The sequence below is a fragment of the Camellia sinensis genome, chromosome 12, assembly GCF_055761805.1.
Source record: "Camellia sinensis isolate YWXY chromosome 12, ASM5576180v1, whole genome shotgun sequence".
Lineage (NCBI taxonomy): Eukaryota > Viridiplantae > Streptophyta > Magnoliopsida > Ericales > Theaceae > Camellia > Camellia sinensis.
The window spans coordinates 29522320-29535872 of NC_138972.1; the positions used below are offsets into that span (position 1 = coordinate 29522320).

Below are 13553 nucleotides of genomic sequence, written 5' to 3' on the forward strand. Positions count from 1 at the left end.
ACGTTGATGATAGTAATGAAGATGACACATTCAGGATTTAAGATGATTATGAAAAATAATAGATTTAAGGTTTATATTAGTTGGTTATGAAAAGTAATAAGTTTAGGGTTTACAAACATGGAATACGTATAATTGGAGTCGGAGTTGGGTATGGGGGTAGGGGTGGGTGTCCAATATTATAGAGTATTAGTTCTTATTGATAGGTGGGTATTCCATTTAATAATGTCTTTTAATGTAATTTTACTTTATGGTATAATTGCAATAAAAAGAAATTATAAAATGGGGGGTTCAAAGAATTTTGACAGGTGCTAATAGCAGCATTCATTCAAAAAGGAGAAAAAGAAACAATAATGAAAAAGTAAAAAGATACGTTATTAAAATAAAGAACAAATGCAATAAAAAAAAAAGGAAATAGAAGTGGATACGAATGATGAGGAAATGGGGTATTTATAAAAATAAATGATAATTGTAAATTAAAATAAATATAAGGTTAGGTTTGGTATCTTCTAAAAAAGTTAAAAAATCACTATCATATTTAAGTCACATCACTTTTCTACCACATCACTTCAAACTCAACTCATATTTCATAAAAAGTCAAAAAGTGCAATTATTTAGAACATTCCAAACAACCCCTAAATGCAAGTTGATAAAAATGTTAACGATATCCAATTAATTTAATTTTTTACAAGTATATTCTACTTCATATACTCTAAAATGTAAAAGATTCAGATCATCAAAACGAGTCCCCGAAATAAACCCATACTGCTGTGCTCCACAGCACAGCAGCCACCCCAGATGCGAGTGGTGTACCCAGTATTGAACTGCTCGAACCATAAAAGGGACAAATGCACATTTGCTTCCCTTTTCCTTTTTTTTTTTTTTTAATATTTTTTTGCAATAACAAAAAAGAATTATTTCATTTTTAAAACAAAAAAAATAAAATAAAATAAAATACATGATATAAAGAGCAGCTATTTTCATTTTTCAGCTTTTCTTCTTATTTCAAGATCAATTCCTCTCCCAATTATGCCATGAGCAACAAGTTTCGCGGGGGGTGGGGGGGAATTTTTTTTTTTTGGTAAATTGGATATCCGGGCTAAGTTACACGCATCTCGACTAATCTTGAGAGACCAATCCCACCACACACTTGTGGGACTCCGTTTAAAATAAGAGCAATCACCCTGTATAGACTGCTTCCAAGAATTTATTATAACTAGTGATTATTGAAGCTCAAGAATTGGCCTAGTTGGTACAACTTGGGGCTTGGGGAACATCATGTTTCATTCATAACCGTTAATACACTATGGAGAAACAATTCACCTTTAAAAAAAATTGCAACACTTGAATGCAAAATTTGCACTGGAGATGCTTTATGTAATGACGCCAATGACTTAAATCTCATGTAAAAGTAAAAGTAAAAATAAAATAAAAATTCCCTACTCAAAAACCTAGAGTTCAGCATCAATCCAAGCAGAAAGCAGCCTAAGCACAGTTGCTGTCTAGTACACTAGCATTTGCAAGTTCTGGAATTCAAATCTGTCCCTAATCCATGCTTGCAATATTCATTAACACACCTAGCTCAGTCAAACAGAGTGCAATGCAGCATGACAGCAGAAGATGAAGAATGCTATTATTTTATTATATTCTCTAATTTAAAAGTTAAAACACAAAGGACCATGATTCTATGTTAAAACACAAATTAGAAACAAAAATAAGGAATAGTAAGATAATAGTTTCTTTCTTCTTTCTTGGTTCTTGGTAGTTTAGTACTGATGCCACCCTTTTTTTTGCTCTAAAGCCATATATACTACTAGTACTAGAGCCTTGATTGGGCACCTTTCTTCCCGGGAATCTGCAATGCATCGTAATGGCCAAAGCCATGATATAGTACTTTGATGGGATTCTCCTTGCCGTACTCTTGCCCATACTCTGCAATGCTTATTAACCCACCAGAATCCTCATCGTACATGTACACTGTTATTGGCATCCTGCACTCATCAGATCATTAGTTCAGCGAGTGTTCAATGTCACCAATTTTTTTTTTTTTTGTTCAGGACTTTAGAAATAAAACCAAAACCATTTTAAGATAAAGTCATAAGAAAAGATTGGAAAGGTCTCAAAGATTCTAGAATCCAAAATGTTTGTTTCTGATGTCTCTAAGATAAAGTCATAAGAAAAGATTGGAAGAGTTCTATGATGTCACTGACCTTGCGATAAATTTCCAAAATTCCAAAATGTTTGTTTTTGCTAACATTCTCCAAGTAGGAGAGCTCTGGAACTGAGCCATAAATACAATATCCCTCTCACTAACAACTTGGTGTTCCTCTATTTTCATTACGCCTATCATTGAGAAAATCCAATTGAAACCTTCTAGATGGAAGACTAATGAGAGGGGAATTTGTGCCAATCAATGGCCGAGCTAAACCAACACAAGATATAGTGTTAGACCAAGCTAGACCAGCACGGGGACATAATGTTGGGCCGAGCTAAACCAACACGGGACATGGTGTTGGGCCGAGCTAAACCTACGGTCCTCGGCATCGTGCCGAAATAAGCCATGCTTGGGCAGCAAAAAAGGGCCAAGCTAGGCGTGGTTTGGGCCGCAAGCAAGGACTGGGGTAGAATGAAGACAGGCCGTGGTCTATGGCTAGGATGATGATTGACATGCCAAAGAGATTGACCGGTCTAGGAGTACGAGGCCCTTATGGCATTGACCGAGCATGGGGCCGGGGAGCCGGCCTAGTTCAGATCAGCTCAAGGATGTCCTAAGAGCCGGCCTAGTTTAGATCAGCTCAAGGATGTCCTAAGCTTGCATTCTAGGGACGCCACAAGTGATTGCTCAGTTGAGGCATTCCACGTGGTCCAATGACATGGTGGAGAGAAATCCGCTCTTGGCATGCATCAATACCGTTTGACGGTTTGGCCAATACTGTTTGGCAGTATTGACGCATGCAAGTGTAAAGAGAGGAGAGGGCAGTACAGCTATGCATCCAGCAAAGGACAACAGAGGTAGTGCGCGCTCATTCTGGGGCTACATGGCCAACCTAGATAAGGGGCGTAAGCAGACTCTGAGGAGGTAAGCACACTGTAGCAACTCTCTCTCTCTCTATAGGGCTTTGCATTCCTTCTTCCTCAAGTAAACTAATTTGACCGTCAGAGGGATTTTTCGGCAAACCACCCGCCGAGTAGCTTACTTTTGTTCTGATCGTAGTGAGTCGGAGTTCTTTCGGAGCAAGGCGAGCTTGGTAGCAAGGCGTACGAAAGACGACAAATATTTCCCCCCGTACAACTAACTTGCTTTCTCCGGCTGGGTAGGACCACCTTAATTCAGGTAGTCACTTATGCTATCCCTAGCTACTCTATGCAAACTAATGGCCTCCCATGGCTGTTTGTAACCAAGTGGATAGAATCAAGAGAAGTAATGCCTATGCCGGAATCACCCCTAAATTTACCCATAATAACTTGGCAAGGGATTGGGGTTTAGTTGATCAATTCCTAAACAAATCATTGACATGAAATAGTTCACGTCATGTGGGGTAAATTTAGAAGTGATGTTTTAGAGGTCTTGACCATTTTCGTAATGAGAAAAAGAAAGTTCACTTTATCGATTGGAAAAAAGTATGTAACAGTCAGGATAATGGGGGCCTTTGTATCAGAAAGGCCAGGGAGAACAACTTGCCTTTACTTGCAACCAAACACTCTAAGCGCGCGCGCACACACAAAAAAAAGAAAATCCCTACTACAAGCAACCTCTATAAGCTGCACCAAACAGTTCCAAAATTATGAGGGATAAATATTTGTGTTCTTGCTTGTTTAGAAATTGACCTTACACTTGGGAGTATCATGAAAGCTAAGAATGTTGTCCTTACTGGCATGATTGGTGGAGTTGGGAGAGGCCTCTGGCTGAGCTCTTTGAGGACAATAATATCACTAATAATTCTGATACAGTTGAGTTTTTCCTGGATGAGTTTGGGGATAGGAACCTTAACTCCACTGAACAAATCTATAATCATGATTTAAGGCTCCTCATTCTGAATACCCCCATTCCTAAACTCATGTATATGGGCAAGTTGGGTTCTGGTGATTTTTTAATCGAGAGTGCTTATGAGCAATTCCACTACCAACATGATTGCTGGACTGGATTTGGAAATTAAAGGGTCTCCTCTGCCTTGTGATCCAAGGCAGGATTCTCTCCAACCACTTCAGTCACACTAGGGGTTTGTCCAACAGTTCTGATTGTGAGAGATGCCATCTTGTTAAGGAAGACACTTCTCACATTCCGAGACAATACCTTATTAGTAAGGAAGTCCGCTCTAATTTTCTTAACGCCCAAGACTACATTACAAGATGAAATAAAGACTTTCTCCATTGGATAACTGATAATATCAACAAGCCTAGACTTGAGTCAGTGAATGAGATTAACTGGCCCACCCTGTTCACTTCTCTTTTGTGGCATCTTTGGGAAGCTAGAAATGAATTCGTCTCTCAAAATTATATCCCTTCTAGTCAAGATGTACTCAGGAAAAGCTTTAAGTTTGCTAGTGAGATTAATGAGGCTTTATCTAAGGGCATCACCTCAAGAACCCCTAAACCTGCTAGACTCCTTTACTTGGGTTTTCCATCCTGCAGGTTGAATCAAGCTTAACATGGATGGATGAGCTAAAGGAAACCCTGGTGAAGAGGGATTTTGAGGGCTGTTTAAATCAGATGAAGGTACCTGTATCCTTGGATATGCGGGAAGCATTGGCAATGCCACAAGTTTAGTTGCGGAGATTTGGGGAATCTACTGGAACTGAAATTGGCTTTGGATATGGGATTCAAAGAAGTGATTGTGAAAACTGACTCAGCTAATGCACTGAATATCTTACAGAACAAGAACATCACATGGAAACCTTACAGAGCCATGGTAGAAGGTTGCAGATTCATTATGATGAGGCTGAAGTTCCAGATCCAGCTCACCCTTAAGCTGTATTTGGATTAATGATTTGAGAGGGGATTTGTGAAGGAAAAGGAAAAGGTAAGGGTAAGGGAAAAGTAAAACAAAAAAAGTTCATATTTCATTCACTTTCCCTTTGTTTTTCCTTTCCCTCCACAAATCCCTACTCAAATACTTGATCCAAACACAGCCTTAGGAAAGGAAACTTTTGTGTGGACTTCCTAGCTAATCTGGGTGTCCAACTCAGTAGCAGTATAACTATTTCTGAAGACCCTCCGCCCGGGATAGCGAACCTCCTCTACGCTGTGGCTTTCAGTAGGCCTTCATAAGGTGTTGCTTGCTTTGCTTTTGTTGTCACTATTTCCATTGAAGAGAGGAAAAAAAAAAAAAAAAAAAGTTGTCCAAATGTAACCAAAAAAGGAATGTAAAATCAAACCCAGAAAAACAAGAGAGATTAAAACAACTCCCAGCCAAGCACATCTAACAGCCTCATAGTCAGTTTTACAGATTTAATGGCACCACATTAAAGTATTATGGGTTGCAGCTGTTATTTAACCATATATATATATATTAAAAGGAAGAAACAATTGATTCACAATTATACACACCATGATTGGTGACTGGATCGAGTCAGCAAGCAGATGTGTGATTGTTGACTGGCACAAGTCACCAAGCAGATGTGTGCATTCTTCTAATGTAAGATAATCAGTACATTCAAGTCGATAGACTGAGATACATACATTTTATGTTGCTAAAGCACACACATCACGCTCACACATAGAGAGAAAGAGACAGACTTACTGGAGAACATGTGAAGCCATGAATAGTTCAGGCTCACCTCCCCATACATGTGGCTTCCGTATTTGAGATACATATGTGTCGAAATCACCTTCTACAAACCTAATCACATTGTTTAGCTATCAATTACATAACAATAGCAGAAATTCAAATATAGGTGAACCTGAAATATGTTTCTTACCTTAATAAGATAAAATGTGACATTCTGAGTGAAGAATAATAACCATTTTGCTAGACATGTATGTTATATCATATTCAGCCTTTAAACGTGTATAGTCCATTTGACAAAATTTGTCAGCACCAAAGTTGCTAGTCATGAGGAGGCCATTCGCAAGGGTTCAATAAGGTCAAATTGGAAACACTCTATGAGATGACTACATACTAAGGTAGTGTTTGGTTCACTAGAATGAAAGTTGATTGGAATGGAATGATCATTCCATTCCATTTGCAATGTATTTATCATTATTTTTATAGTGAACTAAACATGAGAATGGACATTCTGATGGAATGATCATTCCATTCCATTTCATTCCAAGGAAGCAAACATAACATAAGTGACTCAGAAGTAGAATCCATGATTTGGTACGTTGGTTTCTGTTTTATGTTCTCCCCATCTTTCTTATACTAAGGGAACTCTTGTTTGCATCATAAGAGGAACATATATAAGAAAAATAGTAGTAATCATATAGGATATTCCAAGCTACTTTGTAAGATTGATACAACTCAGAAAACTCACCATTCTGACTCTTTTTGTCTTCTAACAAATTCATCAGCCACCTAAAAAAAAAGGGAGGGGGGGGGGGGGGGAGGAGGGGGGGAGAGATCTCCAGTCAGTGGACATGGGATACAAAGTTTTCACGTACTTGCTTGATAGTGTAAGGGATAGTTCAAGTTCAACATAGCAGGTCTCATATAAAAAAAATAAAATAAAAATGTAATTTTATGTATGAGTGATTGATAACTGTCAAAGAATATCTACAAAGTGACAAGCAGCACAGACGCAGGATAATGTAGATACCTTAACTAAGGCTAACGAATTGAACGTTCTGCCGTGCACGAAAAATATGTGTACTTAAACTATACAATGTTGCTCCTACCAATTGTGATAAAGTAGAAACATTAATAAAAGTGAGAGTTCCAGTACAAGAACCAGCACAAATAGTAAAAAATTTAACAATAAGATAAAGTTATAATGTTCAAGTCATAATTCAACTATAACCATTTAAGATTCGATGTGAAAATTGCATGGATTGAATTATAAAAAATAAAAAACTTAGAGTCAAATATGAATCTTGCGAGAAACAGCAATACAATTTGCAATTGAATTGTTTATATAGAATCAAACTTCTAATAAAGCGAAACGGAAAGGTACAAAGAATCTTGAACTTATTATTTTAATCATGAAGAGGCATGGGGAGCATACTCTAGCCCGTAAATCATCTGCTAATTCTCTCTGACGGTTTTCATTTGGAGCTGATTTCCCTGATCTTAAACAAGCACCATGAGCAACAGAGCGAAACAAACATCTGCCATCTCCAGGTATGCCTGTACAGGATGGAGCAAATCTAAATTTTACAAGCAAATGTTTAAATGTGCTGAAAAACAAGTAAAGAAAAAGAAGGCGTAAAGCTTGGTAATAATATAATGCTCACCAGTAATAGAGTAGTCGGTGTAGACTTTCTTTCCATGGGAAAAGCTGACAGACGTGTCTTCCTTATTCTCTTCTGGCTGGGATGCTTCAGCGTGTACTGGTTCAGAAGTTGAACAACAAACCAAAAGTCCAAAAATTAAGCCTGTAGATGCACATCCTCGCGGCCAAGATAGCGGTCCCACATTACATTTGACTTTGGGAATAATTCCTTGTTTTGGCACTAAAAGCTTCACATTCACGTGCTGGCAACCAAATGAAAAATCAAGGCACATTGGCTGGGATTGCCTAAAATTAACTACATTTTTAACTCTTAATGAATGCCAGTTGCTACTCTGCTTGTAAATGCATGATCCAAAACAGCTCCCCTGTGATGCTTGAAAGCCAATATCAGTATATTTTGGTTTGGAGTAACCAGTGGAAATATAAAGACAACATGAATTGGGCGGTGCTTCAGAAACGAAACCACATATACGGTTGCTCATCTGTTTTCGTACACACCTACTCAAGTGGACCACATTTTTCAAGCGCAAGCTGAAGGGAGACCAAACCATTACGTTGGCATAGCCTAACAGGACAAGCACAAATGCAGCACCTTATGTGGCCAGAACCCACCAAGAACCGTATAGCATAATATGCCACTAAATCATTAATCTTGCAGCCAGCCAAGAAACAAAAAATCAATGTTAGCTAGCTCATAATCCAAACATCTTTTCATAGCAAATAACTCAGAAACTTACATGCACATAACCGAATATGTTATATGGCCATTAGCAGTTGTAGATTAACATATTTAAGAAATCATTCATCTTTCATGAAAAAATTATTCTTGAAAAATAGAAACTCTTCCTTCAAAAACATATACCATTATCAGTTGGTGCATAGTTGTTAGCTAAACCTAAACAAAAGGGAATCAACTAAGACCCCATTAGTAGTGGTGAGTGAGCAAGACTAGATTAGGGATTTGCAAACAAACAAACACCAAGGTTCATTCCTCTAACAATAATTATCCCAAAAAAAAAAAGTTCATTCCTCAGCAAAGTGTTCACTTATTTTTTTTATTATTATTATTTTTTTTTTATGTTGTTTTATTTTGTTTTTTGTTTATTTATTTATTTATTTTGTTTAGGTAAGAGTCATTCAATTAGTTATGGATTGGATGACGGAAAAATTAGTAAAGAAAAATCACTTGGAAATTTCTTCTCTTAAATAGGTTACCTAGGATACCCATTTCACCCAACTAGGCCACTCATTGCATTATAACTAACAAAATCATGAGTTTAGAGTGGAATTCACCAAAATTTCACAACTTGACTTGGTCAAATTCATGATTTGACTACAACTGAATTCCAAAATTGTTTCAAGTTCATGTAGTGAATTGAGTTTGTGACTTTAATGGGTCAAAGTCGCAACTTTGATCAAATTGAAGGCAAATTGACTTGTTAGGGGTGGAACTGAAATTTTAAGTTGGGAAGTTCATAATCTTTTGGGTTAATATTGAAATTTTAAAATTTCTATAGGCGATATGGTTATTTCTTTGGAGTTCAAATACATTACCAATATTAACTAGATAATTTCAAACTAGGGAATCTTTTTGCTCATATTCCATAACATACAAAGGCCATTAAACCAAACTAGCAGTTTACCTCTTTATGTATTCTACTTTGATTTTCCTATTATTATAATTTATTTTAATATGTATGTACATATTCATTACATTTATATTTGTATATATATTGCCGCTATGCATGCGCACTGGACTGCACGAATTCTTGAAAACAGCTGCTCGCCATATGCACTATTTAACAGATCTCTGTGGCTAATGCAATAATGCATGGGTACTACATTACAAAAATATATCCCTAATAAATTGTTTGTTCATTAATAGATGAATTTATGCAGTGAATACTCTGGCGAATTGTAGAAGAAAACTTCTGTGCTGGTGTCTTTTTTAAATTTATTTAATCCCTAGCCCCAACAACAAAAGAATCATGCACATATACTCCTATATGAAAATGCACCACTTCGAGATAGCAACGTATACACCCATCAATCACTCATACACCTATAATTGCAGTCAATAGATTTCTATGTACTAAAGAAAAAGTATCTCTTTACCTCAGTTTTTCAATATTTTTTCTCAACTAAAAGAGCATCATGCATGGTTATTTTGTTAGCAGTTGATACTCCTCCACATGAAAAAAGCAAAAATTACAAAATTCAGGATGCAAAACTTTTTTTAGTAACAAGCTACTACAAGGAACATATACAAAACCTTGTCTAAGAAATATTCTCCTTATGCATAGCATAGTGCACACACTTGTTATTTGCTTAGACAAGTATGTTCAGTATGGATATACTCATTCAGGTAAAAAGGTAGTAACTATTTGGAGAGAGAGAGAGAGAGAGAGCGCATTGAAACACAAATGCAGTGAAGGATAAGAAGAATCACCAATGTCTAATTGGAGAAAGTTTCAAGATTTTATTTAGAAATTAAAAAATAAAATCAATAAACTTTTTATACTATTTAGAAATTTCATGAAAAATTAAATTAAATATGTCCTAATGTCTATTGTAAAGTTAGCATTATCTTCATAGCTTCCACACAATGACACACCCCCACACCGAATATCTTTGGAATAATTGTGCATAGATCCTTTATCTAGAACATCCACAGCAACTGAAACTTCATACCAATAGATAGTCTTTGGTATGCATATATAGGTTTACATATACAGGGAGAGACGATAGGTGAATGATTAGACAATAGGCAATATTGACCATAGAGACAGCTTTGTACCTATGGTCAGAGTGTGGCAATATATATACTAGTTGTATTCCCTGCGGTTTAAAATCTATTTTAGATTTGACACCTAAACCTATTACAACACTTCATAGGAGAAGTATTTTAAGTTAATAGAATGAAGGAAGATCAAGAGTTGACTCAACTTGGCCACTATCCTCGTCCTTGAATTAGATTGACCAAAGAAATAAAAACCAAAATGAAATACTTGTTAATGAAGTCAAGAATAAAAACAAAGTGTCAAGAATTATGCAGTTGCAAATATAGGTGAGATGAGACATAAAATCATTGATATTACTGGGACATAATCATGGCATGTATGTTAACTTATCAACTGTCAAAAAGGACTATTAGGGTGTTGAAAGAGGTTCAATGAGACTATGGTGAAAGGGGCTGCCCTCAAACTCAAACTCAAACTCAAACCCAAACCCGCTGCCCGCATTCCCACACATTGCAGCCTCAGGATTCCCTATGGTACCAATTGTGACATTTTGAGACAAACCAACTAGGCCTAGCCTAGTGGGCCACCATGACTTGAATTAAATTGCAAGCACTTGATGCTTTGCAAGGGTGAGGAGGCTAAATTCCATAGGTGCTAATCTAACGATTAACAACTGGATAAAAAAGAAAAAATAGAAAAAAGAAAAAAAGAGAAGACATTTTGAGGCAGGTTGCATTTGAAAGATAGAAACAATCAGAGCAACATCAAATGGATAATGCATACACAGCAACACCAAATTGTATACCTATATAAAAGGTGACTAAGGGATGAAACCTGTTAATTACTCAATTAGTAAAGACAATAGTGGCATGACTTACAATAAAAGAAGAGAAAAAATCTAAGCCCAGATAAAGAAACCCTGCATAAAACTTGCTATTGGAACCCAGATGTATAATATACACATAACATAAATATGTGTATTTGTGTGTATATAATATATATGCTATGGAGGATAAAGGGAAATGAAACCAGTTGAGTCCTCAACCACAGAAGACAACAATGGCAAAATATTATAAGGTCAGTGAAAAACTAAATCCAAGATAAGAAAGTATACTCTTTAAAACTTGCCGTTGAAACTAATGGAAAGCTCCAGATTCTAGAAGAGGGAGGAAAGCTCTTCAAGCAAAGAATTCCCTTTGAGAAAGCCTTGGTGGCGTTTGAAGAAGAAATGGGATAATTTTTGTAAGGGGTTGTTTGGACGTGTTAATATAACAAGCAGATCTGGAGGTTAGCCGGAGACACCGTAGAAATCAGAACCATCCAGGCACACGGCTCTTGAATTGGATGAGGTGGTATTAGCGGTCAACAAACTTCGGGCTGAGCCGGGCCGGGTTTAGCCAAGTTTGGATCGAGTTGATATTACATAATAAAGTTTTTTGGGCCCGTTTAGATTTGGTTTGTCCCGAATATCGAATCTTTATATCTGTTTAAGTTTAGTTTAAAAAATAATTATAAATTCTTAACTCATCGGATATATACTTCAAAAAATTAAATAATTATATAATTAAATTTAATAACACATTATATTTCTTAAATAAATATATTCACATCATTATAAATTGAAAATTTCTATGTATAAATTGAAAATTTTCTTAAATAAATTTTGTGGAAGCAAAAATATATTAATTAAGAGATCAACAAGAGATGAGTCACATCGTTCCGAATCTGCAAAAGAATAAACAGTTAGTACCTTCTGATCGGCAGTTGCCGGCCGGAGGGCATTCCAACAATCAAGTTAAATAGTATATATCTAAATGAAGCTGAATAAGTAAATAAAATAGTTTAGGCATACCTCCCACTGGAGTAGAAGATTACATCCTCTTATATAGGCTAACTTGCTACTCATTTTGTCCAATGAGCTTAAGCCATCAATTTTGTCCAATGTGCCAAAAATGAGTCACTTGTATGGCCAAAAACCTTTCTGATGCATATATGCCAGAGCAACTTGGCAAGTTGTATTGCAAGATATTAGTTTATTACCTTAATTCTATTTCTATGTAGGCATTGGGTGGACCCACCTCACAGGGTTAATTTTTATCTCTCAACAATTGCCACAAGTTTTCACTTCAGTTAATCAAAGTGAGAAAAAGTGGAAACTTCTCTTATCTCTGGTAGACTTCTTTATCTCTATTATTTCCGTAACCGAAGGAGTTTTTTGTCCTATACTTGTCATAAAATGACTTTGTAACAGTTGATTTTGGGTAACCGCTCGAGCGGTCACTTGGTCGCTCGACAGAGATTTGTAGCTCCCAATATCTCAGAGGTTTGCAGGCGAGACCGCTTGAGCGAAGGAAAGGTCGCTCGATTGTAAAATGCGAGCTCCTAGTATTTTCACTGTAACTCTATAAAACATCTAAGACTTTGTGTTTATCGCTCGAGCGATGGAAAGTTCGTTCGAGTGGTCCCTTTGTATTTTTGGCACTTCGCTCGAGCAATGAAAAGTTCGCTCGAGTGGTCTGGTCGGGACAGTAGAGTTATGTTGCAATCCAAATCCTTTCTAATTCATTTCTCTTGCACTCCTTCTCTCTCTAGCAGCCCTCTTTCCAAAACCCTAGCTACAAAACATTAGATTTCATCTAGTAAGAGCAATAATCAATCTTTGGGCCTTCATTAAAGCTGTTATCCTCGTCAAGAGCTACGTTTTGAACCGATTAGATTGTAGCATTTCAATAGCTTATTGTCACGACCCAAACCCGCCCCTATGGGTTTAGTACCATAATCGGCCAGTAATCCGAGATTACCGAAGGCCGGCTTAACAGTAAAACAGTAATATAGAGTACAGGGGCTGGCGGAAGCCAATACAGTAATTAAAATATGTCCAATGAGCTGTGACAGTTTGTATGCAAAAGACTTTTCATACATATATACAATCAGTGCAAAACAGTATGTACAACATTTACAATGGTTCAGGACAGGGACTTAATCCCTGTTAAAACAGTACAGTAACAGTGTAAACAGTCTATACAAAACAGAACAGAAATGGGGAAACTAAAACACCCCAAAGCCCTAGCTTAAACGGCTCGGAACCTCGCAGTGAGGCACATAAGTTGGCTTGACAAAACTGGAGTTTACCCCAACGCTTCTAGTAACGGTCCGGTGCCTGTACACCTACATATATATATATGAGCAGTGAGCTAAAGCCCAGTGAATAATATAATACGTAAAGAGGTTAAGAATGAATGTCCTTATAGTATTGAAAACAATCATTTCAATCAGTATATCAGTTATTCAGTCGTTACAGTCATATGTGGTACATCCAGTAGCAAAACAGTACAGTAGGTCTTATCAGTCTTATCAGACCGAACAGTCAGTTGATGGCCATTATAACAGTAAACAGTAGTGGTTCCAACATGGGAACCGACAGAGA

The 13553-nt window shown here is 36.8% G+C and overlaps 1 protein-coding gene across 9 annotated transcripts; it reads right to left on the minus strand.

Annotated features, from left to right (window-relative positions):
- Positions 1-1618: 1618 nt before the first annotated feature.
- On the minus strand, positions 1619-11525 carry LOC114260842 (Cysteine proteinases superfamily protein). 9 transcript variants are annotated; one of them, XM_082898255.1, is made up of 8 exons: positions 11241-11356; positions 9501-9571; positions 7884-8036; positions 7387-7750; positions 7158-7279; positions 6471-6511; positions 5738-5836; positions 1619-1988 (listed from the first exon to the last, which is right to left on the minus strand). In XM_082898255.1, the coding sequence occupies exons 4-8, from the start codon at positions 7655-7657 to the stop codon at positions 1817-1819; spliced, it is 705 nt and encodes a 234-aa protein (XP_082754381.1). In that variant the 5' UTR covers positions 7658-7750; positions 7884-8036; positions 9501-9571; positions 11241-11356; the 3' UTR covers positions 1619-1816. The 9 variants fall into 9 exon arrangements, with proteins under 9 accessions (XP_082754381.1, XP_082754376.1, XP_082754382.1 ...); XM_082898250.1 differs by having other exon boundaries at positions 7387-8036; positions 11241-11403; XM_082898256.1 differs by lacking the exon at positions 9501-9571 and having other exon boundaries at positions 11241-11368.
- Positions 11526-13553: the final 2028 nt, after the last annotated feature.